At 45.2% G+C, this 23,890-nt stretch overlaps 1 protein-coding gene and 1 long non-coding RNA gene across 4 annotated transcripts; both read left to right on the top strand.

Moving 5' to 3' along the window:
- Positions 1–6,706: 6,706 nt before the first annotated feature.
- Positions 6,707–8,901, top strand: LOC119291849 (glyceraldehyde-3-phosphate dehydrogenase GAPB, chloroplastic-like). The gene is made up of 7 exons (XM_037570659.1): positions 6,707–6,951; positions 7,033–7,194; positions 7,291–7,458; positions 7,538–7,698; positions 7,789–7,850; positions 7,942–8,398; positions 8,498–8,901. The coding sequence occupies exons 1-7, from the start codon at positions 6,763–6,765 to the stop codon at positions 8,631–8,633; spliced, it is 1,335 nt and encodes a 444-aa protein (XP_037426556.1). The 5' UTR covers positions 6,707–6,762; the 3' UTR covers positions 8,634–8,901.
- A 9,521-nt stretch (positions 8,902–18,422) lies between these two features.
- Positions 18,423–22,549, top strand: LOC119291850. 3 transcript variants are annotated; one of them, XR_005142685.1, is made up of 3 exons: positions 18,423–18,669; positions 21,896–22,294; positions 22,380–22,549. It is a non-coding gene; the product is annotated as an uncharacterized LOC119291850 (long non-coding RNA). The 3 variants fall into 3 exon arrangements; XR_005142684.1 differs by lacking the exon at positions 18,423–18,669 and adding an exon at positions 20,807–21,320 and having other exon boundaries at positions 21,404–22,294; XR_005142683.1 differs by lacking the exon at positions 18,423–18,669 and having other exon boundaries at positions 20,807–22,294.
- Positions 22,550–23,890: the final 1,341 nt, after the last annotated feature.

The following is a 23,890-nucleotide window of genomic DNA, read 5'->3' on the forward strand; positions in this document are numbered from 1 at the left end:
AAGATGACATGATGTAGAGGAATTAACTGAAGCAATATGATGAAAACCCCATCTTTTTGTCCTTGATGGCAACAATACAATACGTGCCTTGCTGCCCCTACTGTCACTGGGAAAGGACACCGCAAGATTGAACCCAAAGCTAAGTACTTCTTCTATTGCAAGAAAGATCAATCTAGTAGGCCAAACTAAACCGATAATTCGAAGAGACTTGCAAAGATATCAAATCATGCATACAAGAATTCAGAGAAGAACCAAATAATATTCATAGATAATCTGATCATAAATCCACAATTCATCGGGTCTCGGCAAACACACTGCAAAAGAATATTACATCGTATAGATCTCCAAGAACAGCGAGGGGAACATGGTATTGAGAATCAAAGAGAGAGAAGAAGCCATCAAGCTACTAGCTATGGACCTGAAGGACTGTGGTAAACTACTTACGCATCATGGGAGAGGCAATGGTGTTGATGAAGAAGCCCTCCGTGATTGAATCCCCCTCCGGCAGGATGCCGGAAAAGGCCCCTAGATGGGATCTCACGGGTACAGAAGGCTGCGGCGGTGGAAAATTGGTTTTGTGGCTCTCCTGGATGTTTTTAGGGTATAAGAGTATATATAGGCGAAGGAACTATTAACCGAAAGCCTAGTGCTAGTTTCTGTTTTTTTTGCTTATTTTAGAGTTTCACAGAAAAGGAATACTAAACGGAGTCCAAACGGAATGAAACTTTTGCGATGATCTTTCTTGGACCAGAAGGAAACCAAAAGACTTGGAGATGAAGTCGGAGACGCAACGAGGTGGCCACGAGGCAGGTGGGCGCGCCCCTACCTCGTGGGCCCCTCGTAGCTCCCCTGACCTAGCTCCTTCACCTATATATACTCTTATACCCTAAAAATATCTAGGGGAGCCACGAAACCAATTTTCCACCGCCGCAACCTTATGTACCCATGAGATCCCATCTAGGGGCCTTTTTCGGCATCCTGTCGGAGGGGGATTCGATCACGGAGGGCTTCTTCATCAACACCATTCCCTCTCCGATGATGTGTGAGTAGTTTACCACAAACTTTTGGGTCCATAGCTAGTAGCTTGATGGCTTCTTCTCTCTCTTTGATTCTCAATACCATGTTCTCCTCGATGTTCTTGGAGATCGATTCGATGTAATATGCTTTTGCGGTGTGTTTGCTGAGATCTGATGAATTGTGGATTTATGATCAGATTATCTATGAATATTATTTGGTTCTTCTCTGAATTCTTATGTGCATGATTTGATATCTTTGCAAGTCTCTTCGGATCATCGGTTTAGTTTGTTCTACTAGATTGATCTTTATTGCAATAGGAGAAGTGCTTAACTTTGGGTTCAATCTTGCGGTGTCCTTTCCCTGTGACAGTAGGGGCAGCAAGGCACGTATTGTATTATTGCCATCGAGGATAAAAATATGGGGTTTTCATCATATTGCTTGAGTTAATTCCTCTGCATCATGTTATCTTACTTAATGCGTTACTCCGTTCTTTATGAACTTAATACTCTAGATGCAAGCTGGATAGCGGTCAATGTGTGGAGTAATAGTAGTAGATACAGAATCGTTTCGGTCTACTTGACACGGACGTGATGCCTATGTTCATGATCATTGCCTTAGATATCATCATAACTTTGCGCTTTTCTATCAATTGCTCGACAGTAATTTGTTCACCCACCATAATATTTGCTATCTTGAGAGAAGCCACTGGTGAAACATATGGCCACCGGGTCTCTTTTCCATTATATTGAATCTCTTTTACATCTTACTAGTTTCCGATCTACTATTTTGCAATCTTTTACTTTTCAATCTATAAACCAAAAATACCAAAAATATTTACTTTACCATTTATCTATCTCTATCAGATCTCACTTTTTCAAGTGACCGTGAAGGGATTGACAACCCCTTTATCGCGTTGGGTGCAAGTTGTTGATTGTTTCTACAGGTATTCGGTGACTTGTGCATTGTCTCCTACTAGATTGATACCTTGGTTCTCAAACCGAGGGAAATTCTTATGCTACTTTGTTGCATCACCCTTTCCTCTTCAAGGTAAAACCAACGCAAGCTCAAGAGGTAGCAGCGGCCGAATCTAAAAGATTTCTAGAATCAAAATTCAATCCGGCATAAAAAATTGTATAATCATCCACAAATTCAAACCATGTGTAGGGCAATTACGTATCATCATTTTCATCCTCTCCCAAGATTATGCAACATGCTCATGATCAAGTTGCTTAGAAGTCATAATATCGTTCCTAAGGGAGATGATATTAACGGGAGGAAAATACTTAGAGATGAAAGCATCTTTACACTTGTTCCACGAATCAATACTATTTTTAGGAAAAGATGAAAACCAAGTTTTAGCACGATCTCTAAGCGAAAACGGAAATAGCTTCAATTTAACAATATCATTATCCACATCTTTCTTCTTTTGCATATCGCACAAATCAACGATATTGTTTAGATGGGATGCGTTATCTTCACTAGGAAGGCCAGAAAATTGATCTTCCATAACAAGATTCAACAAAGCGGTATTAATTTCACAAGATTCAACATTAGTAGTGGGAGCACTCGGAGTGCTAATAAAATCATTGTTGTTGGTATTGGAAAAGTCACACAATTTGGTATTATCTTGAGCCATCGTGACAAAGCAAGCAATCCAACATACAAGCACACAAGAACCAAACGAAAAAGACGAACGGAAGAGGGGGCGAAGAAAAGGCAAAGGTTTTCAAAAATCATTTCAGAAGTGGGGGAGAGGAAAACGAGAGGCGAAAGGCGAATAATGTAATCCAAGGGAGAAGAGTTTATGATGGGTACTTGGTATGGTTTGACTTGACGTAGATCTCCCCGGCAACGGCGCCAGAAATACTTCTTGATACCTCTTGAGCTTGCGTTGGTTTTTTACTTGAAGAGGAAAGGGTGATGCAGCAAAGTAGCGTAAGTATTTCCCTCAGTTTGAGAACCAAGGTATCAATCCAGTAGGAGACAATGCACAAGTCACCGAATACATGCACAAACAATCAACAACTTGCAACCAACACGATAAAGGGGTTGTGAATCCCTTCATGGTCACTTGCAAAAGTGAGATCGGATAGAGATAGATAAACGGTAAAGTAAATATTTTTGGTATTTTTGGTTTCTAGATCGGAAAGTAAAAGATTGCAAAATAGTAGACCGGAAACTAGTAAGATGTAAAAGAGATTCAATATAATGGAAAAGAGACCCGGGGGCCATAGGTTTCACTAGTGACTTCTCTCAAGATAGCAAATATTACGGTGGGTGAACAAATTACTGCCGAGCAATTGATAGAAAAGCGCAAAGTTATGATGATATCCAAGGCAATGATCATGAACATATGCATCACATCCGTGTCAAGTAGACCAAAATGATTCTGCATCTACTACTATTACTCCACACATCGACCGCTATCCACCTTGCATCTAGAGTATTAAGTTCATAAAGAACAAAGTAATGCATTAAGTAAGATGGCATGATGTAGAGGAATTAACTCAAGCAATATGATGAAAACCCCATCTTTTTATCGTTGATGGCAACAATACAATACATGCCTTGCTGCCCCTACTGTCACTGGGAAAGGACACCGCAAGATTGAACCCAAAGCTAAGCACTTCTCCTATTGCAAGAAAGATCAATCTAGTAGGCGAAACTAAATCGATAATTCGAAGAGACTTGCAAAGATATGAAATCATGCATATAAGAATTTAGAGAAGAACCAAATAATATTCATAGATAATCTGATCATAAATCCACAATTCATCGGATCTCGGCAAACACACCGCAAAAGAATATTACATCGAATAGATCTCCAAGAACATCAAGGAGAACATGGTATTGAGAATCAAAGAGAGAGAAGAAGCCATCAACCTACTAGCTATGGACCCGAAGGTCTGTGGTAAACTATTCATGCATCATCGGAGAGGCAATGGTGTTGATGAAGAAGCCCTCCATGATCGAATCTCCCTCCGGCAGGACACCGGAAAAGGCCCCTAGATGGGATCTCACGGGTACAGAAGGTTGCGGCGGTGGAAAAGTGGTTTCTGGCTCTCCTGGATGTTTTTTAGGGTATAAGAGTATATATAGGCGAAGGAGCTAGGTAGGGGAGCCACGAGGGGCCCACGAGGTAGGGGCGCACCCTACCCCCCTAGGCGCGCCCTCCTACCTCGTGGCCGCCTCATTGCGTCTCCGACTTCATTTGCAAGTCTTCTGGTTTCCTTCTGGTCCAAGAAAGATCATAGAGAAAGTTTCATTCCGTTTGGACTCCGTTTGGTATTCCTTTTCTGCCAAACTCTAAAATAGGCAAAAAAACAGAAACTGACGCTGGGCTCTCGGTTAATAGGTTAGTCCCAAAAATAATATAAAATAGAATATAAAGTCCTATTAAACATCGAAAACAGATAATATAATAGCATGTAACAATAAAAATTATAGATACGTTGGAGACGTATCAGGGAGACACTAGAGAGGCATGACCATGTCTGACTGACCACCCAGGCAACCTTGGAGGTAGCATGCTAGCATGAGGCAGTCAATGTCCATGGAAGCGGACTCGATTTTGGCAGCAAGATGGATCCCCGTGCTCTTGTGGCGAAAGGGGGTGATGGGCTGAAGAATGGGTGACCAACATTGATCTTCAAAATCGGCACCCATGGCATTTGCGACCCTGAGTGTGGCACAGATGGCGCCTTGGACCAGAGAGTCATCCAGTCGGCATCGGGTGGGATAGGAGGAAAGCTGAACGTGGCTAAGGGGAGGATAGTGGTAGAAGGGATGGTGATGGTGGTTGGTCAGTGGCGAGGAGGCGACGGTGGTGGTAGAGCGGGGGGGGGGGGAGCGGTTGAGACATGGAGCCGACACTTCCAATTCTTCGGAGGCCCCCAAAGGAACTCGTGATCATGGTAAATGCTTCCGTCTATGCCTAAATTATCCCGACGTTCACCCGATGAGTAAAAGCAAATCTCTGTAATTCATAAAAAAAAGTTTTCTATGAAATTCATTCCTATTTCATAGAAATCTCAATTTAAGCTCAAATCACATTTTATTTTCTCATTGAAAAGTACAATACACTTTCACTCTTTTTTGCGTGGAATTTCAAGAGTTCGATATTCAACTAAAAGCATTCGTTGAGTAGTCAGCCAGAAGGCTACTGGTTAGGAAGCTAGGAGGTCCATCCAGCTCTCGGTCACATCTAGTGTCCATATACCTCCCGCGCGCGTCCTGTGGCCGACACCGGCCATACTAGAACCCTATCCTGGTTCAAATCTCATCTGTGTGGCAGGTTGATGTCCGACCATGGAACGAGGATGGCATTCTCCTAGTAGTCTCCACATCGGTTGACAGGAACATAGATACAGTGGCACTCGGCTGGAGCAGCACCCGTCAGCGCCCCCGAGGAGGAGTCGTGCGCTTCAGGCGTCCACTTCTGAGGCATGATGGGCGGTGACAGTGGGTAGGGCTGCCTGTCGGGCGGCTAGGGCAAAGAGAGGAGGAGAGTGGTGATTGGGTGGGACCAAGGCGGACACCGAGTGGATGCGCGACACGTCTGTCTGGTGTCAGTGTGGATGCAAATCCGGACCGAATTTGGAACGGATTTGCCTCCGCACAAAGACCAGACGGATACAAAATAGGTTTGTGTTCGCACATTGAGTCGCAAGTGGACCCAAATGGTCAAAAACGAACGAAATGTGTCGATGCATTGGGGTTTGCCCTTGACCCCCTCCCGAGCATGTTTGTTCTTCCTAAGTTCCATGCTCTCTCGCTGTTGTACACCTTGGCCGACGCGACCCCCAAAAGAGTTTTGGTTTCTTTTCTTTTGTCCTACTTGGATCACAATTTTAAGGCCTTCTTTGGTTCATAGGAATATTGTAGGAATTGCAAAGGATAGAAACTTTATAGGAAAAATTCCTTTGGAGTCCTTTGATTTGTAGGAATGGATTCCTATTCCTATGTAGGATAGAAATCAATCCTTCACATTTTAAAGGAAAAAAAAACATTGGCCTAGACCCAGTGAAAAAAATTCCTATCCTATGCATCAAATGACATATCTTTATCTATAGGATTTCGTATGCATGTCATGTCACTTCCTATGATTTTCCCATTCCTATACTATTTCTATCCTATGAACCAAAGGAGGCCTTAATTAATGAAGTGTTGTATTAATGCTTTAGCTTGAATTTTGTGCGAGCTCAGTCTTGCCAAATGTCAATTCATCTCAATTTTGGATGATCCAATCCTCGTTTGAAATTTTGACTTGAAACCAAGAACGTTGGGGCTATACACTAGTCCACTAGTAGCCACACGCACCCCGGGACATTTTCCTTGGAGCAATGCTACACCTACGAAAGGGTTAACGCAATCCTTGTCCCGTGGTTGTTGATCACTCGATCAAATAATATCCATCACCTCCGTGCCGATGGCTCCAAGAGAACCTGGATAACACCACCGAAAAGGTACAAGGAAAACAATGGCCCTACGCACGCACGCCCCCCGGACGCCCCACCCTCCCTCCCCGACTCACATCACGAGAGACGGCGAGCGACACCACACACCGGGGAGGATATCGCCTGGCCGAACGGGTGGCTGCGGCACATGCAATCGCCTTATCCTCCGCCCGTCCCGACGCCACAAACCCAAGCAGTGATCACGCCGCCTCCCTCCCCGATCGATCGCCGGCCACATAAATAAGCCGGCGCACCACCTGCTCCTTTCCGCCTAGCATCAGCAGCAGCAATGGCCGCCCATGCAGCTCTCGCCGCCACCCGCATCCCCACCAGCGCCCGTCTGCACAGCAAGGCCGCCTCCAGGCAGAGGGTCGACTTCGCCGACTTCTCCGGGCTGAGGCCGGGGTCGTGCTCCGTCAGCGCCGCCGCCAGGGAGGCGTCCTTCTCCGATGTCCTCGGCGCGCAGCTCGTCGCCAGGGTACGTACCTTGCACACAACTAGAACAGATAGATCGGCGTGCATGTAGTATGTCCGTCCTAACATACGGTGATTGGGCCAGGCTTCCGGCGAGAACACCGTGAGAGCGCCGGCGGAGGCGAAGCTGAAGGTGGCCATCAACGGGTTCGGCCGCATCGGGCGCAACTTCCTCCGGTGCTGGCACGGCCGCGAGAACTCGCCGCTGGAGGTCATCGTCATCAACGACAGCGGAGGCGTCAGGAACGTAAGTATTGACGTACTGACTCTGTAATTGGGAGGAGCAGACGGGGCAGCAGTTCTGAAATGATGAACGTGGTCGGGTCGGGTGGTTTGGTTGCAGGCGTCTCACCTGCTCAAGTACGACTCGATGCTGGGCACCTTCAAGGCGGACGTGAAGATCGTGGACAACGAGACCATCAGCGTCGACGGCAAGAACATCCAGGTCGTCTCCAACAGGGACCCCCTCAAGCTGCCATGGGCCGAGCTCGGCATCGACATCGTCATCGAGGTACGTAATTCTCTACATGTACGGCAAAAGGAAATCCACAGTGCCACACTACTGAACGTGTCGTGTCTCAACACTGAAGGGTACCGGAGTGTTCGTGGACGGCCCCGGCGCCGGGAAGCATCTCCAGGCCGGCGCCAAGAAGGTCATCATCACCGCTCCGGCCAAGGGCGCCGACATCCCCACCTACGTCGTCGGCGTCAACGAGGGCGACTACGACCATGACGTCGCCAACATCATCAGGTATATATGTAGCTAGCGCGCATCAGCATTTTTTGTACTGCAATCAGTGACTCATACCTGGACCAAATTGATCAACTTTGTTCCTTGTAGCAACGCTTCTTGCACCACCAACTGCCTCGCGCCATTCGCCAAGGTCCTGGACGAGGAGTTCGGTAAGAACCTACGTAGATGTTTGCCCGCCTTTTTTCACCTTGATCCGAGCCAGTTCTGATCGACTGTCCCGTGGTGCGCGCGCGCGTGCAGGGATCGTGAAGGGGACCATGACAACCACGCACTCGTACACGGGCGACCAGAGGCTGCTGGACGCGTCCCACCGCGACCTGCGGAGGGCGAGGGCAGCGGCGCTGAACATCGTGCCGACGAGCACGGGCGCCGCCAAGGCCGTCTCCCTGGTGCTGCCGCAGCTCAAGGGCAAGCTCAACGGCATCGCGCTCCGCGTGCCCACGCCCAACGTCTCCGTGGTGGACCTCGTCATCAACACCGTCAAGACCGGCATCACCGCCGACGACGTGAACGCGGCGTTCCGCAAGGCCGCCGACGGGCCGCTCAAGGGCATCCTCGACGTCTGCGACGAGCCGCTCGTGTCCGTCGACTTCCGCTGCTCCGACGTCTCCACCAGCATCGACGCCTCCCTCACCATGGTCATGGGCGACGACATGGTCAAGGTCGTCGCCTGGTACGACAACGAGTGGGGCTACAGGTGAGCGACGGCCGGCCGGCTCCCGGCGGCGAGATTACATGCATGCATCTGTAAACATGATGTCTAACCTGTGGCTGGTTTTGGCGTGTGCGTGTGCAGCCAGCGCGTGGTTGATCTGGCGCACCTGGTGGCGGCCAAGTGGCCGGGCGCCGGGACCGGCGGCAGCGGCGACCCGCTGGAGGACTACTGCAAGACCGACCCCAACGCCGTGGAGTGCAAGGTGTTCGACGAGTGAACCGAGAGCTCGGAGGTTGCCGCTGGCTTGACCGGTCGAGGCTGATCAGAAAACGCAACGAAGCAACTACATTATTATCCTCTATATCTATAGTCTATAAAATGTACCAGCTGGATTGTGTTTCATTCGTTTCGAGATTGCTCGCCGAGCTTGCGGCTTGGTGCTCTATATATCAGACAGGATTCGGGCAGAATAAATTGACCCTTCTTCTGTGAGCTGTACTGAACTCATATATTCAGATGTCAGACTTTCTCTTGGGACTTTCAAAGCGTTCTTGTGCGAAGTTTTGTCTAACATGTGCTTTAAGATGCATGGATCCAATGTCTAAAGATCGTGTAAGATGGATGCTTACTCCTGATGGCAAGTTTTCTGTCAAATTTCTATCAAAAACTGGTGGTGAATGGTTTATATACATACTGAGAATTTTGCAAATAAGAAGTTTCTTAAGAAGAAATAAATTAGTGGGATTGTATTACACCCATAAAGAAGAATACTTAGACTTTATCGCTCTTTTGGAAACTGGACGAGATAATTTCATATCACAATTTCTTCAAACTCTCTCCAGTGGTATCGATTTTGACTGGCACATCTTACCTCCTAGAGGACGATCCGGCGGGATATTACTAGGAGTACGGTGTGAGACGTTAGAGGTGCTTAATGTGGTTCAGGGAAATTTTTCGGTCAAATTCAGGGTGCGATCAAAACTAGATGGGTTTCGATGGTCCCTAGTAGCGGTCTATGGGGCAGCACAACCTGAACTCAAACCTGACTTTTTGGCCGATTTGATGCGGATTTGTGGAGATGAAAATCTGCCTATACTAGTTGGGGGGGTTTTAATATCATCAGGAGAAAAGATGAAAAGAACAATGACCATTTTGATGGACGATGGTCCATGATGTTTAACATGATTATCAAGAGTCTCAATTTGAAAGAAATAAAGCTCACCGGTAGACAGTTTACATGGTCCAAATCGTTACCTATTCCGACTTATGAAAAGTTGGATAGGGTACTTGCTAGTGTGGAGTGGGAACAAAAATATCTGTTGGTGTCGGTCCATGCGATGCAGAGAGTGATCTCGGATCACACACCACTTCTTTTAGACTCGGGGGAGGCTACACATGTGGCAAATAAAAATATCTTCTCCTTCGAGCACGGCTGGTTTGAGCGAGAAGGATTTATGGAGATGATTGCACGAGAATGGGCTAAGCCGGTTAGCGGAAGGACTCATGTTGAGAGATGGCAAAATAAAATTAGACATCTCCGACAATTTCTGCGAGGCTAGGCCAGAAATGAGAATGGGATTTATAAACAAGAAAAAGAACGTCTTACTCAATTGATTGAGGCACTAGACTTAAAAGCGGAGGCCACTCTTCTCTCTGTTCATGAGCAACGAACAAAGTCCCAGGCTGAGCAAGGTCTACGGGCTCTCTTGAGAGAAGAGGAGCTGAAGTGGGCATTGCGTGCGAAAACGATGAGGGTTGTCCAAGGGGATGACAATACACAATTTTTCCATATGACTGCAAATGGCAAGCATTAGTTTCAAATAGCGAAGATAGCATCCGCCATTGCGTCCGCAATAGCGCTAGCGCAATAGCGTCCGCTACGGGTCAAATTAAATGTCATTACTTTTTGTTCATGATATAGAGATATACACAATAATCTAGTGTTTTTACAAATCCGCTACATGGACATAGCGCCCGCAATATCGCCCGCTATCTGCATTCCGCTACACGGACCCCAATCAGCTACCAGCCCGCTATCCGCTATTTAAAACCAAAAAATTATACAGCTTGAACAGGACGAGGGGACAATAGTGGGACATGAAAATCTGAAAGCATACATCTCTAACTATTATAAAAAAACATTTTGGCCCCCCCAATTCATCTACGGTGTCCCTTGACGAATCTGTGATTGATGATATACCTCAATTACAGGCAGCAGAGAATGATGTTCTCTCTGCACCGTTTACTGAAAAAGAGGTTTATCAAGCAATTTCCCAAATGAAGCCAAATAAAGCACTGGGACCAGATGGGTCTCCCGCTGAATTCTATAAGAAATTTTGGCATATTATTAAAGATGGTCTTATGCCTATGTTTCATGATTTTTTTGACGGTCATTTGGAGTTGTTTCATCTTAACTTTGGTACGACCACGTTGTTACCTAAGAAAGATGAGGCGGTTTGGATCGAACAATTCCGCCCCATTTGCCTTCTGAATGTGAGTTTCAAAATCTTCACAAAGGTAGGAACTAATAGATTGACACAAATTGCTCTTTCGGTGATCCAACCGAGCCAGACAGCGTTCATGCCGGGACGACACATACTGGAAGGGGTGGTCGTTCTACATGAAACGCTTCATGAGATCCACTCGAAGAAACTAGATGGGGTTATTTTCAAAGTGGACTTTGAGAAGGCGTATGATAAAGTAAAATGGCCTTTTCTTCAACAGGCAATGCGCATGAAGGGTTTTACTGAAACTTGGAGGAAGCAAGTAGATACCCAAGTCCAGAAGGGTAGTGTAGGAATCAAGGTGAACGATGACATCGGTCACTATTTCCAGACACATAAGAGGTTACGACAAGGGGATTCCATGTATCCTCTTCTGTTCAATATTGTGGCAGATATGCTGGCCGTCATTATTGGCAGGGCCAAGCAGCATGGCCATGTAGAGGGTCTAGTTCCTCATCTTGTCGATGGAGGGGTTTCCATTCTACAATATGCTGATGACACTATTCTATTCATGGAACATGACATGGCTAAGGCACGTAATATGAAACTTATCTTGTGTCTCTTCGAACAATTGTCTGGATAAAAATTAATTTTCATAAGAGCGAGGTGTTCTGCTTTGGGAAGGCCAGACACGAGGAACACCAATACAGACAACTATTTGGATGCGAATCAGGTGCCTTACCATTCAGTTACTTGGGTATACCGATCCATCACCGTAAGCTCTCCAATAAAGAATGGAAATGTATTGAAGAACGAATTGAAAAAAAAACTTAGCTGCTGGAAGGGTAAGCTTATGTCATATGGAGGTCGGCTAGTCCTGATTAACTCAGTACTGACTAGTATGCCGATGTTCCTACTGTCGTTCTTCGAAATTCTGATAGGAGTTCGCAAGCGACTTGATTTCTTTAGATCCTGCTTCTTTTGGCAGTCTGATGAGGCCAAGCGGAAATACCGTCTCGCGCAATGGGATATCATTTTCCGACCTAAAGACCAAGGGGGTCTCGGTATTGAAAACTTAGAAATCAAGAACAAATGTCTTATGAGCAAATGGCTCTACAGACTAGAGACTGAGCCGGAGGGCATGTGGTCTCAACTCTTGCGCAATAAGTATCTGCACTCGAAAACACTAGCCCAGGTTACCATGAGACCGACTGGCTCGCCGTTCTGGAAGGGACTTATGCGCACGAAGGACATGTTCTTTCGTAGGGTCAAATTCTTGGTTGAATGAAATATCAACAAGATTTTGGGAGGACACGTGGCTAGGAGAGACACCCTTGGCCATCCAATATCCTACATTCTATAATATTGTGCAACGTAAGGAGGATTACGTGGGTACCGTCCTTCAAACAATTCCCTTGAACATCCAATTTAGACGTGTGTTAGTTGGTGAGAGATGGACTGCCTGGATGCATCTGGTTCGGAGATTGATAGAAGTTCAACTCTCCTACCATCCGCATTCAATACAATGGAAATTAACTACGAATGGGAGGTTTACGGCGGAATCTTTTTATATGGATCTCATTAACTCCGGCCCCCTATCAAGGTCGTTGCACATTTGGATAGTTAAGATTCCTTTGAGTATTAAAATCTCCATGTGGTTTGTTCACAAGCAAGTGATACTCACAAAGGACAACTTAATTAAGAGGCGATGGGTAGGCTCTTCGTGGTGCTGTTTTTGTGATCATGACGAAACAATACAACACTTATTTCTTGAATGCCCACTTGCTAAGTTACTTTGGAGAACGATTCATATAGCTTTTAATATTAATCCTCCAGTTGATATTATGTCTCTGTTTGGGACATGGTTAGCTGGGGTTGATTAGATTATTGCGGCTCGTATTCGAATTGGAATATGTGCGCTATTATGGGTTATATGGAACTGCAGAAATGATATGATTTTTAACAGACAACACACTTTAACTTTTTGCAGGTTGTCTTCAGAGCTACATCTTGGATCCGTACGTGGTCCTTACTCACTCCTATGGACTCTAGGGAGCCTTTAGTTACTGGGTGCAACCAATGGAAGATGGTAGCTCGGGTTATCTTCAACCGGTTTGGATGGCGCTCGCGTAATAGGATAGGAGTTTAGAGAGCTTATCCTTTTTACCTTCATTGTGCCGGTTGACATGGTTCACATGTATTTTTCCTTTTTTTGGATACTTTATTCTACTCCGTTTTGTGAATTGTAAGACTTTTATGACGATTCTGGATTGTTAATAAGATGGCCGCATGCATCATCATGATGCAGAGGCCGGGGGGCATGCCTCCATTTCCAAAAAAAGAATAAACAATAAATTTAAACTTAAACAAAACTGAAATAATATATTTTTCTAAGTAAGAATGGATTAGTGGCATTGGTATTGCACTTTAAGAAGAAAGAAAATGAAAAGAATAACTTAAAAACTGCACACGACTTTGCACTTTCCGTAGTATGCAAAGAATAAGTCTAGTGTAATTTACACACATATTGAATAGCATTTTTTAGGGTAACCACATGTTCCATTGATTCAGCGCGCGCACACGGAACCGACCAGAAGGGTCGAGAGCAAACACATGTCCACAGAAAATTGCAGAAAAACCTTCCATGGAAAGGAAAATACACTAGAGTCATTTGTTAATTCCGCAATAGCCGTCGTCACCGCTGGATATCGTCGGATTTGAAGGAGAACCATAACCCATGATGGCGTTGTGATTCGATGAAGAAGCTTGCCATCGACAAAGCCTTTGTCGTTGTGGTGTATCGACCAGGGATCATCCCCATTCTCCTTGAACCCCGAAGCCACCGTCAGCCATCGACATCGTCGAGGCCAAGCATCGGATCCATCGCCTTCAATCCACAAGCCCAAATCTGGAACCAACATTTTCACTCGCCCACCGATGATATCACGAATAACGTCAGTCACCGGCCGAACACCTAAAACCGTCAACCAGAAAGATAGACAGGAGACTGAGCCCACTGGCTCCTCGATGCCGCCATGGACGCCATCGAGACGGGATTGGAGCCCTGGCGTTATTCTCGGATGCGTTGGTGCCGTCACCGCAAAAAAAAACAGCCCCGCCCCACACACTATACTTGCCAACCAGAAGGGATGACGAGAATACCGATCACCGAGCCCCTCGGCACCACCGGAAAAGATGTTGCCAAGATGAAGCCGGGCCTGGGGAAACTTTATTCGACTAGACGCTTCCGACTCCATGGATGCAACACCGCCAGACCTACCTACACACCCGAAGTGGAGATATGGGGCTTCTCCATCCTCACGTTGCTGGAGCGGCGGATGGAAGATGATGGAGCCCATGGCCTCACCGGTGGCGGACGGTTGGGCTGGGCGCGCCCTTTTCTCTCCACTAGGAACCGTTGAAAGAAGGAACGGTTCGAGGAGCGGGGTTTCTAGAGAAAAGAAGCGACATCATTGTATAGCATTTGCATGTATACATTTATACTCAACCGACATCTAAAAATGTCCATATAAAAAACCAACTAAAAAAGTACAAGAAACAACGAAGCAAGACCTCATACAAACAGAAAGTACACTCAATGGGTAACAGGTTCCAAGCCCAATAGGAAAATGGACTCACCCCAAATATGGGCAAGTCAAAAAATTCTGCATAAGAAGCCATGAAACAACATAAGAAAAAAGAGCATGAATCTTGATAAAAGAATCAACGGCCAGGAAACCGACTTACCCACATTTAAAAATCTGGCAGCTTACATATAGCTATTGTGTTTACTTTCTTGTAGTTCTATTTTGTACCTGAATTGGGTTGTGAACCTCTTTTTTATTTGATAATGGAACCGGGGTTGGGAGGAGGGCTCTGCCCCCTTGATGATCTAAGACACTGAAGTGATATACCCATATTTTAGTTCATATATGACTGCTTGGCTTGTGGGTTCATGAATATGGTCATACACTCTTGCCCCTCTTTTCCCGTGGGTCCACCCCTCGATAATGGAAACATGAGGGGGGGGGGGCTTGGCCCCCTCACGATCTAAAAATACAAAATGATTATGCCCATATTTTATTCAATATGAATGTTTGACTTGTTGATTCATGAATATGGTCTTGCATTCTTGCCCCCTCTCATGTTTTGTCCACCCGTGTTATAGATCGATGTGTATACCGTATGTTAATCCACTTATGTCCATCTAATATGTTCATCATACCTGCAGGCTTCCGGCGAGAGCACCTTGAGAGCGCCGGCAAAGGCGGAGCTGAACAGGGCCAGTCCTGACAAGTCAGGGGCCCTAGTGCAAGTTGATAAACTTGGGCCTCTTCACAAAAATATGTGTAGAAGCGCTTGCCTATATTTCAATGACTAATAGATTTCTGACTTTTAATTCTACTTTCTCAACAGGTATTAGACAAAGATTTTGGAGTGAATTCTAGTAGATAGTAAGGAGAACTTTCAACCTTTTTGTTTAACTTATAAATAACATGTATATTGGTTGCATAGTACCAACAATAACACATACTAGTGGACCCGTTGCGTCAAATGGCGCAGAGACCCGCTGAATCCATGTCCACATTGAAAAGAAAATTCATGCTTTAGTTGATTTAGTTGTGGGAAAGCACATATGGTAACAAATTTAACGCCCTTTAATAAAAAAAAAGAATGGTGGCTTGTTGTCTATAATGAGATGTACACACACATTTAAATTTGACAGCAGAAAGTCCCATTGAAAACCATGTTGCACTAAAAATATGTGTATTTTTTGATAATCTTTTGTAGAGCAAGCACGCGCGTTAAGAATTTAGATCCCCATGTATACACAAAAAATACATACCAATTAAAGAGGCCCCTTTTTTAGGGAAAACTTTGTTATTGCCACTCTACCTTTTGCCCACTTTGTTTATGCCACTCTACACTTTGACATATCACTTTTGCCACTCTTAGCTTTTGACAATTATCACAATTGTCATTCTGTGGCAAAAGCCAAATGTTCAGGTTGTCAATTGTGATACAATGTCAAAATCTAAGAGTGCCAAAAGTGAAATGAAAAATATTGCCTTTGCCATGCAATGGCATTTGTGATGTATTGTCAAAAGCTAGGAGTGGCAAAAGTGAGATGTCAAATTCCATAGTGGTATAAGAAAAGTGGGCAAAAGCTAGAGTGGCAAAAACAAAGGTTTCCCCCTTTTTTTAAGGTAGTGCTTGTATCAATTTGTTTGTGTGTGTGTTTGAAAAAAGAAGAGTATTTAGATGACCAACTGCGCAGATTGCGCAAAGTCCCATTTGAAACAATGAGTGCTTTGAAAGGGATTTGTCTTTGCTGGTAAAATTACTCCAGGTTTTAGCAACTACCACTTAAGGTAGCAACTAAGGAGGATTTCACTTGAAACCACCATAGAAATTAAAAATGGAAACATCACATCAACACATCAAAGGAAACAAACATGACAAGTTAAGTTCTTTAATTGATGCCCTATGAATAGATACTTTTGATTTACACACACACACACATGAGGAAGTATATTTACAACAAAATCTTTTGGGTTCACATAGCTATATATTTGATTGACACAAATGTGAGGAAATATCTTCAAAATAAATTCTTTTGAATTCACACGCACATTTGCCCAGCAATTATCGTTTTCCATATAGTCCATCGGCCTTTGGCAATAAAATGACCCCTCGTCCCTCTCTTGTCACACATACACTTTCGTTTCTGGACACGGTTTTTCCGATCCCGAGCTCATGTGAGCTCAGGGTAATAGTAAAATCAAAAGAAAAGAATCCAAAATCTTGTTGTGTGAAACATTGACAAATGTTTTAACAGCTTGTAAAATTTCAACACCAGATGGTATTCGTGGAAAATCTAGCAAAAAAACAAAATCGATGCTCTTGTAAAATTTCAACACCAGATGATGTTCGTGGAAAATCTGGCCAAAAGAAAAAAAATCGATGCTCATCCGAATGTCATCAGCATCGATTTTGTATTTTTGCCAGATTTTCCACGAATATCATCTGGTGTTGAAATTTTACAAGCTATTAAAATATTTCTCAATGTTTCACACAAAAAATGGATTTTTTTTCTATTTTCTTTTGTTTTTACTGTTCACCCGAGCTAACATGAGCTCAGGATTAGAACATCACTTTCTTTTCTTATATCTCTTTCATCTACAATAACTTTCTCGTATCTCTTTTGTATAGTCCCATTCTGTGGCTTGTGTGGGAAAGGTCAAGATACGATATATTGATGACCAGAAGAATCAGAAGACCACGAAGAAGAGGAGCCTTTTTGGGCTGTAGAGGAAAGCCCGTGAGCTTGCCGTGCTCTGCGATGTCTCTCGGTCTGCCTCGTGGTGTACTGCCATGACAAGGTCGAACCGATGGTCTGGTCATCGGGGAGTTGTTTTTCTGCAACCCACCTCGGTGCATCCACGCAAAAGAACATACCAAAATATTTTGAAAAAATCTAAAATTTTGTGGAAATGATCATCAACAAATGTTAGAGAGGCTTGCAAAATTTGGTGATCAAATGACATTCGAGGAGCCCTGTACAAAAAAGAAAAAAATCACTTAAAATTAGTCAAAATGTATGTGCATTGTTTGAGTAGATTTTTTAATTTTATCTTTTTTGTACAGAGCTCCTTGAATGTTATTTAACCATCAAACTTTACAAGCACCCATAACATTTATTGATGATTATTTCCATAAAGTTTCAAAAAAATTAAATCATTTTGATATGTTTTTTGCGTGGGTGCATCGAGGTGAGGTGCAGCCACTACTTTCCCTGGTCATCGCGTAAGACGGCCGTCGTCCTGCTGCAGCAGTACAAGGAGCGGAGGGGGTCAAAGCATGCGTTTGATGGCGCGGGCTTCTTCCAGAAGATGATGGACTAAACAAAACGGGATTTGCTCACCGACCACCAGAAGAACTGTGACCGGCAGATCAACTACCTTCAAGTTGTCTATTGTCCGAGGTTAAACGACTTGTTAGCAGCCGATGAGCTTAAGCTCGAACAGCGGACGATGTGTGTGCAGATACTTTATGAGGTTTTTTTTGTTCGAACGATAGCAGAAGAGCTGCTATATTCATTGGTCAGAGAGAAACGGTACAAAGAGACCGCTCGGTTAATTAAAGAAAAAACAGGCTAAATCGGAACGGAGGGAGTAGTAGATTACGACGGGTGCGTGCGACCAACCACAGGACGCAGAAGAAAAGCCTCGTATCGTTTGGCTGGAAGACAAACGGGCGAGCGGGTCGCCGACAGTGAAGCCTGTGGCGCGGATTGAACGGCCAATAACCCTCGCCGTTGGCGCGTTGCTCCCGCCTCGCGCTGCCTCCTGCAGTACAACTTGTACAAGTGTACCACAGGAGCTCCCGAGGCCAGCGGCAGTACACCTCCCTGATCCGAGGAGGAGGCCGAAGCAGTACAAGCCACGTCCACGCCCGTTACTCCACGCTGCTCCCTGTGTACTGCCACCAACCTGAACCTGTACTGCTGCTGCTGCTGCTTCTTGGTCCTCCAAAATCCCAAGCGTCGCGCGCCACGGCGACGGCGAGGCTGGGTACAAATAGGCTCCCGCCTCCCGCCGATGGAAGCAGCACCACCGCAGCAGCCGCCGTCTCACTCTCACCGGTGTGTGTGCTTGGGTGTTTAATTTGGCCGGAGCAGCAGCGGTGGAAGGGGCATGCAGAGGAGCGGCCATGGCCCGTGGGAGCTTTGCTTGCCTTGTCTCTCGCTCTCTCCTCTGCCTGCCTCTTCCATTCCTGCGGCTAATGGCCGTGCCTCCATACGATCGAGCGATTAGGATGGGTCTCTGCTGGGCCTCGTAATTCTGAATCTCCCTGCGCGCGCTCACTGTAAGTTCATGGCTTGTTCAGGCTCCTCTCCGTTTTTAACTGCCCGTTTGATCGTTTCAGCGGACCGTAGTACGGAGTCATGCTGGGTTTCCTAATTGACTTGGCCGTATCCCCATTTCGTTGGGTGTTGTTTCCTGCTCTGTCTTTCAACCCCGAGCGTCCACCTATTAATTGGAGATTTGATTTGTGGTGTACTCGTGTCGCTAATATACTAGCATGTGGGCAGGGTTCCAGTCATCATTTGTGTGGAAAGGACTCACAATCGTACTTACTAGACATGAATGGTGTTTTTACTGATGTCTTGTCAACAAGGTGGAAATTATCATCTTTAGTGCCTGACGCATGGAATTTCTGAGTCCAAGCTCCTTTGAAATACAATGCATTCCCAAGAACCAATCTAGTATCAGTCTCAATGAACCCCGCTGGAAGCATCTCTTTGATGAGACCCGATGTGACTTGGTCAACCCATGAGTTCACTTGACCAACCACTTCAGCAGCCTAAATACCAAGATAAAATACATAATTATTTAGTACAATTGCCGTAACTGCAATAAACAATCCAGTTACTGTCTCTGAAATGACCAAAAGACAGAAATGACAAGATTTTGTAACCAATATGCTAAATTTCCAACATAACAGTAATAGTTTTTTGCACAGTTCCATCTGTTAGAAATTCCCCGCCATCAAAATCTTTAGGCGAGTTGATACTCTTCTGAAAGGCACCTTTGCTCATAAAATAACATGCTATGTATCTCTAGGTTATGTTGATTAATTAGCAGGGCCTCACACACTTGCAAATCACCATATTGCATACTACTCCCTCCGTTCCAAAATAAGTGACTCAAATTTGTACTAACTTTGTATTAAGGTTAGTACAAACTTGAGTCACTTATTTTGGGACGAAATTTGTACTAATTTTGTACTAAGGTTAGTACAAACTTGAGTCATTTATTTTGAGACAGAGAGAGTACTTCATATAGGTATCTCTTAAGATTGAATTCACCATGATTAGACAGAAGTATAACTGAAGCACTAGAGAAGCATATGCTACTGCCAAACAGATGAAGCAAAATTGCAGCACAGGGTAATAAATTAGAACTTCCATTAATTCATATTGGTTGTACTGAACAGTGAACATCAGAATTATTTCCACAGAAGGGTAATGAATTGACAGTTTTAGAGAGTTTTATGGGACCTATGTGACACACAGGGAGGGAGTGAAAAAAATTCTAAATATACTAAATCTAGCTAGGTTTGATTTATCCTTTTTTTTTTGACTTTTTTCAATCAGTGAAAATCCATCCAATTGGAGGCTGCCACGTTATATAGTGGGGGATCTGGTTGTGTACGTTTTGGGTGGTTTGAGCGATTTTACCTGAGATCGGGGACATTCCTTTTGTTGTTGTTTCTGCATGGGCGGTTTGACTGCGTTTCTGTAATTCGTGTGGACGTTTCCGGATGGGTGTGCATGCCTGCCGTTCTGTTTTGTTCTGCTGCGGCCACGTCTTTTTTTTTTCTGGATTTCTCAGGTTAATCGGTTGCCGCTTATCAGGCAGTTTCTGGAGCGATGATAGGTCAAGCAGTTTCTGGACGATGATAGGTCGGCCGCCGCTTACGGGTGTATAAATACTCATCGGCTCGAGCACGCTCCCACCTCTAGCTTTGCAGTTGCGTGCTCCTACATGGATTCCGTGCGGTTTGCCATAGCGTCGGCGCTCTTTCTGGCGGCGGCCGTGGTGACGGCCGCCGACGACGCACACCTGCTGGACGACCGACTTCAAGGCGGCCCTGCCCAACCAGGCGTCGCTCGACGGCTGGACCGCGCGCGATGGCGCCTGCAGGTTCCCCGACGCGGTGTGCAGGGGCGAGCGCCTCACGTCGCTCTCGCTCTCCGCCGTCCTGCTCAATACCGACATCCGCGCTGTCGCGGCCACCATGCTGCAGCTCAGCGCGTCGAGAGGCAGCGGCCAACGTCAAAGATGCGCTCGCGGCGGCGGCCGGCGGCTGGTGCGGCAGCAAGCTCGAGGTGCTCAACTCCCCGGAAATCCCGTGCTGCGCGGTTCCGTCGCCAACGTGGCCGCGCTCTCCGGCTACTGCAGTCAGTTGAATCTGTTCGATGATGCGGTTGGTGCAGACAAGGACGCTGGCGGTGGCGGGCAGGGGTTTGCGGCCCTGGACGGCTGGATGATGGGTGCCGGCCTCGGGTCTGTCCGGTGGCTGGGCCTCGCCTGAAATAAGTTCCTCCGGCGGCCTCTCGGACTTCACCAACTGCTCCGGGCTGTAGTACCTTGACCTGTTCGGCAACCTCATCGGCTGCGATGTGGCCGCCAGGGCGCTCTCCGGCTGCCGCAGTCTCAGAGCGCTCAACCTCTCCAGCAACCATCTCGCCGGCGCGTTTCTGCCGAACATCGCTGGCCCTGTGTGTAGTCCTCGCCGCTCCGTCCGCGGAGACCGGAGGCCATGGTGGCGGGCCGCCTCGGCATGGTGTCGCAGCACGAGCGGGGGAGAGCGCGGCCACGCTGTTGGTTCCTTAGGTCGACCTGGCGGTTGCAGCATGTTTCTCGCGCCCGCCCAGACTGCAGGTGATCCACCTACAGCCTGCGTCGCCACCATGGGGAACTATCGCCTCAGTGGTGTCCAAGATCGGCAAGGTAAAGACCAATCGTTAATCCATCTTGGAAGAATGAGGGGTAGAATCTTGGAAGTAAATCTGACTGGGCATTTAATTGGACAGTACGTCAATCCTGGGGACACGATCGACTAGATGAAGAAGCTGTTGGAGAGGATCTGGCGACTGCAGGAGCCGAGCCGGGTATGCCGCTGGGTAGTCGCCGGTGATGGGGCGGTCAGCGGAGGACGCGTGCTTTATACATGCCCAATTGTTTCTTCTGGTCTAGCTCCTCACCGTCGCCCGGCTGGCCGTCATACTTAGTTTTGTGCCGTATGGCGTGGTTGCTCTCTGGTTGGTTCATCATGTGCTGATTCCTCTTCTTGTATGAACGATTTCCTCAATTTCAATTCTGGTTGGTATGCTTTTGGTTCTTTGTGCAGATCTTTGTTTTTATTTGTCCGTTTTTGCTCTCTTTGCTTGATTAGGATCGTATTGATGTTCGTCGGTGGCCTCTGTAAAATTCTGATATGACGCTGTTGATTTTGTGCTGGTATAAGCATGTTTTGTCTTCTGGATTTTTTTTTCCATCCAATTTCTGATTTGTGCTTTTTGCAGGCAGGCTGGTTTTTCAATTTGGTCCGCTGTGCCGAACACTGGCGGTCTGGTGGTTATTCTATAAGCTGAATATACACCCCAACCTGAACTATCTCCATTGCACAGAAAAATTCATCATAATCACTACATCAACTGCTAATTCTCTTCATGGGATCACCACTTCTATCAAGTGGAATCAACCGAGCCGTTGCTTTAGATGGAGGCAGCAGCTATTACTACCAAACCTTGAAAAGCAATTGGAAACAACCCCCCAACCTTCTCCGACAGTAGTAGAGGTAATTTATAGCCTTTGTAATCCTCAGATTAAGCAAGCAGAGTATCAGATTACTAGAGGATGAAAATGATACAGCGGGAATCAAGAAGAGAGAAGTCAAATGTTAGCGGGAAAATCAAAAAGAGGTTTGTCAGATATCTTTTACGTATACAAAAAATACTTCTTATTTGGTACTTAAATGTTGTATTGTTGTTTTTGCTTTTTTATCAGTTATTAAGTAGCCAGGGAGCTGTGTACGCATGAAGGTTCAAAACGGACTAAGCTATGTGCTAACAGCAAGAAAGGACCAGCTTAGTTCTACACTGTAGCTTGAGTGCTTTGTATGCACAAGTAAAGCTGTAAACTGTAATAAGAAAAACTTATCACTCTACTTGGATTTATCCAGTTCTCTTGACCTATTGTATAATATAACCAAGTTTTCATAGATGCAACTGGGACATAGTTGAAATTGTGTACTGTAATAGTATGATAGACTTGGTGCTCTACTTAAATGTACGCAGTGCTCTCCGTCTGTAATGTAATGTATAACTAATCGTACACACATGATGACATGTCCAGCGATCTAGCTTTTTCACTTACTAAAAAGCTGATAAAAGTAAAGTATTCTTTTTCTATTCTTTTTCTACGTATGTAGCATTGATTATGGCTGTTACATGTTTGAGATACTCCTACCTCTGATAGGGGCCAGCGAGCCACGGCAGACACGGTGGTAACAGCAGTAGCGAACTAGCGTCGGCCAGTTCAGTTGCGTCCGTAGCACACTCAGAATTGTATGAATGAAATTGTGAGACTTTGTCCTTATATGTCAAGAACTTTGGGATTACATTTAAGCAGAATTGGTCTAATGCATGTATGCCACCTTTGTTCTGATGATGTTAGGTTTGTTTTTCTTCCCATCCAGTAAATGATTGGCTGTCCATGCTTTTCTTAATAATATAGTTTTTTATATGGGAGGTTCTCTATTTTTGAAATAATCTACAAATACTCCTTTACACATGGAAGGTTTACTGCCGAACAATAGAATTATTAAGCTAATGTTGTCGTGGGGAAACATTACTATTTAGCCAAATATTTCACTTTCATGATATAGGTACTTATTGGTCACTTAGCAATGCAACTTTTACCAAAATCATATACCAAGTCACTTTTGATCTCACTGAGGCGAGCATTTTGAAATTTCTTTGTTAGAACTGAGATAAAATATGGTCTAAGTGTTGCACAGGAATACAATGTCATGTTGATTAAGCAATCCCAGCAACATGCTAAACTAACATGACCTCGAAGTAATCAGTGAAGCCTCTCTTTTGTGATTTGTGATCGTTACGATTTCAGCAAGGTGCTAAACTACCAATGTGCCTATGTGTCTTTCGCAATTTTTGTAGTACACATTGACTTATTTGTTTGTTACCGAAAAAATGCATACAACAAAGATAGCATGTACAAACACCACATATCAACGACGTGTCCCGTCTATGCGTCATGTCGAAATATATTGCGTGTTAGCAATGGAGTTTGTAATATATTATGCTCATAATGTTGGGTTGCCCTGCACGCGGCAACGCTATTGAAATGGCAATGTATGCTTCCCATCTAGCAAGATGTAACACTCATGGTGATAATAAATGTATCCTTTTTCATGTTATTTATGTGCATATATAGTTTGCTTTCTTGTGAACAGCTTTATAACTACAAACTTATACACGTGAAGCTTTAATTTTTTT

The sequence above is a fragment of the Triticum dicoccoides genome, chromosome 4B, assembly GCF_002162155.2.
Source record: "Triticum dicoccoides isolate Atlit2015 ecotype Zavitan chromosome 4B, WEW_v2.0, whole genome shotgun sequence".
Taxonomy (NCBI): Eukaryota; Viridiplantae; Streptophyta; class Magnoliopsida; order Poales; family Poaceae; genus Triticum; species Triticum dicoccoides.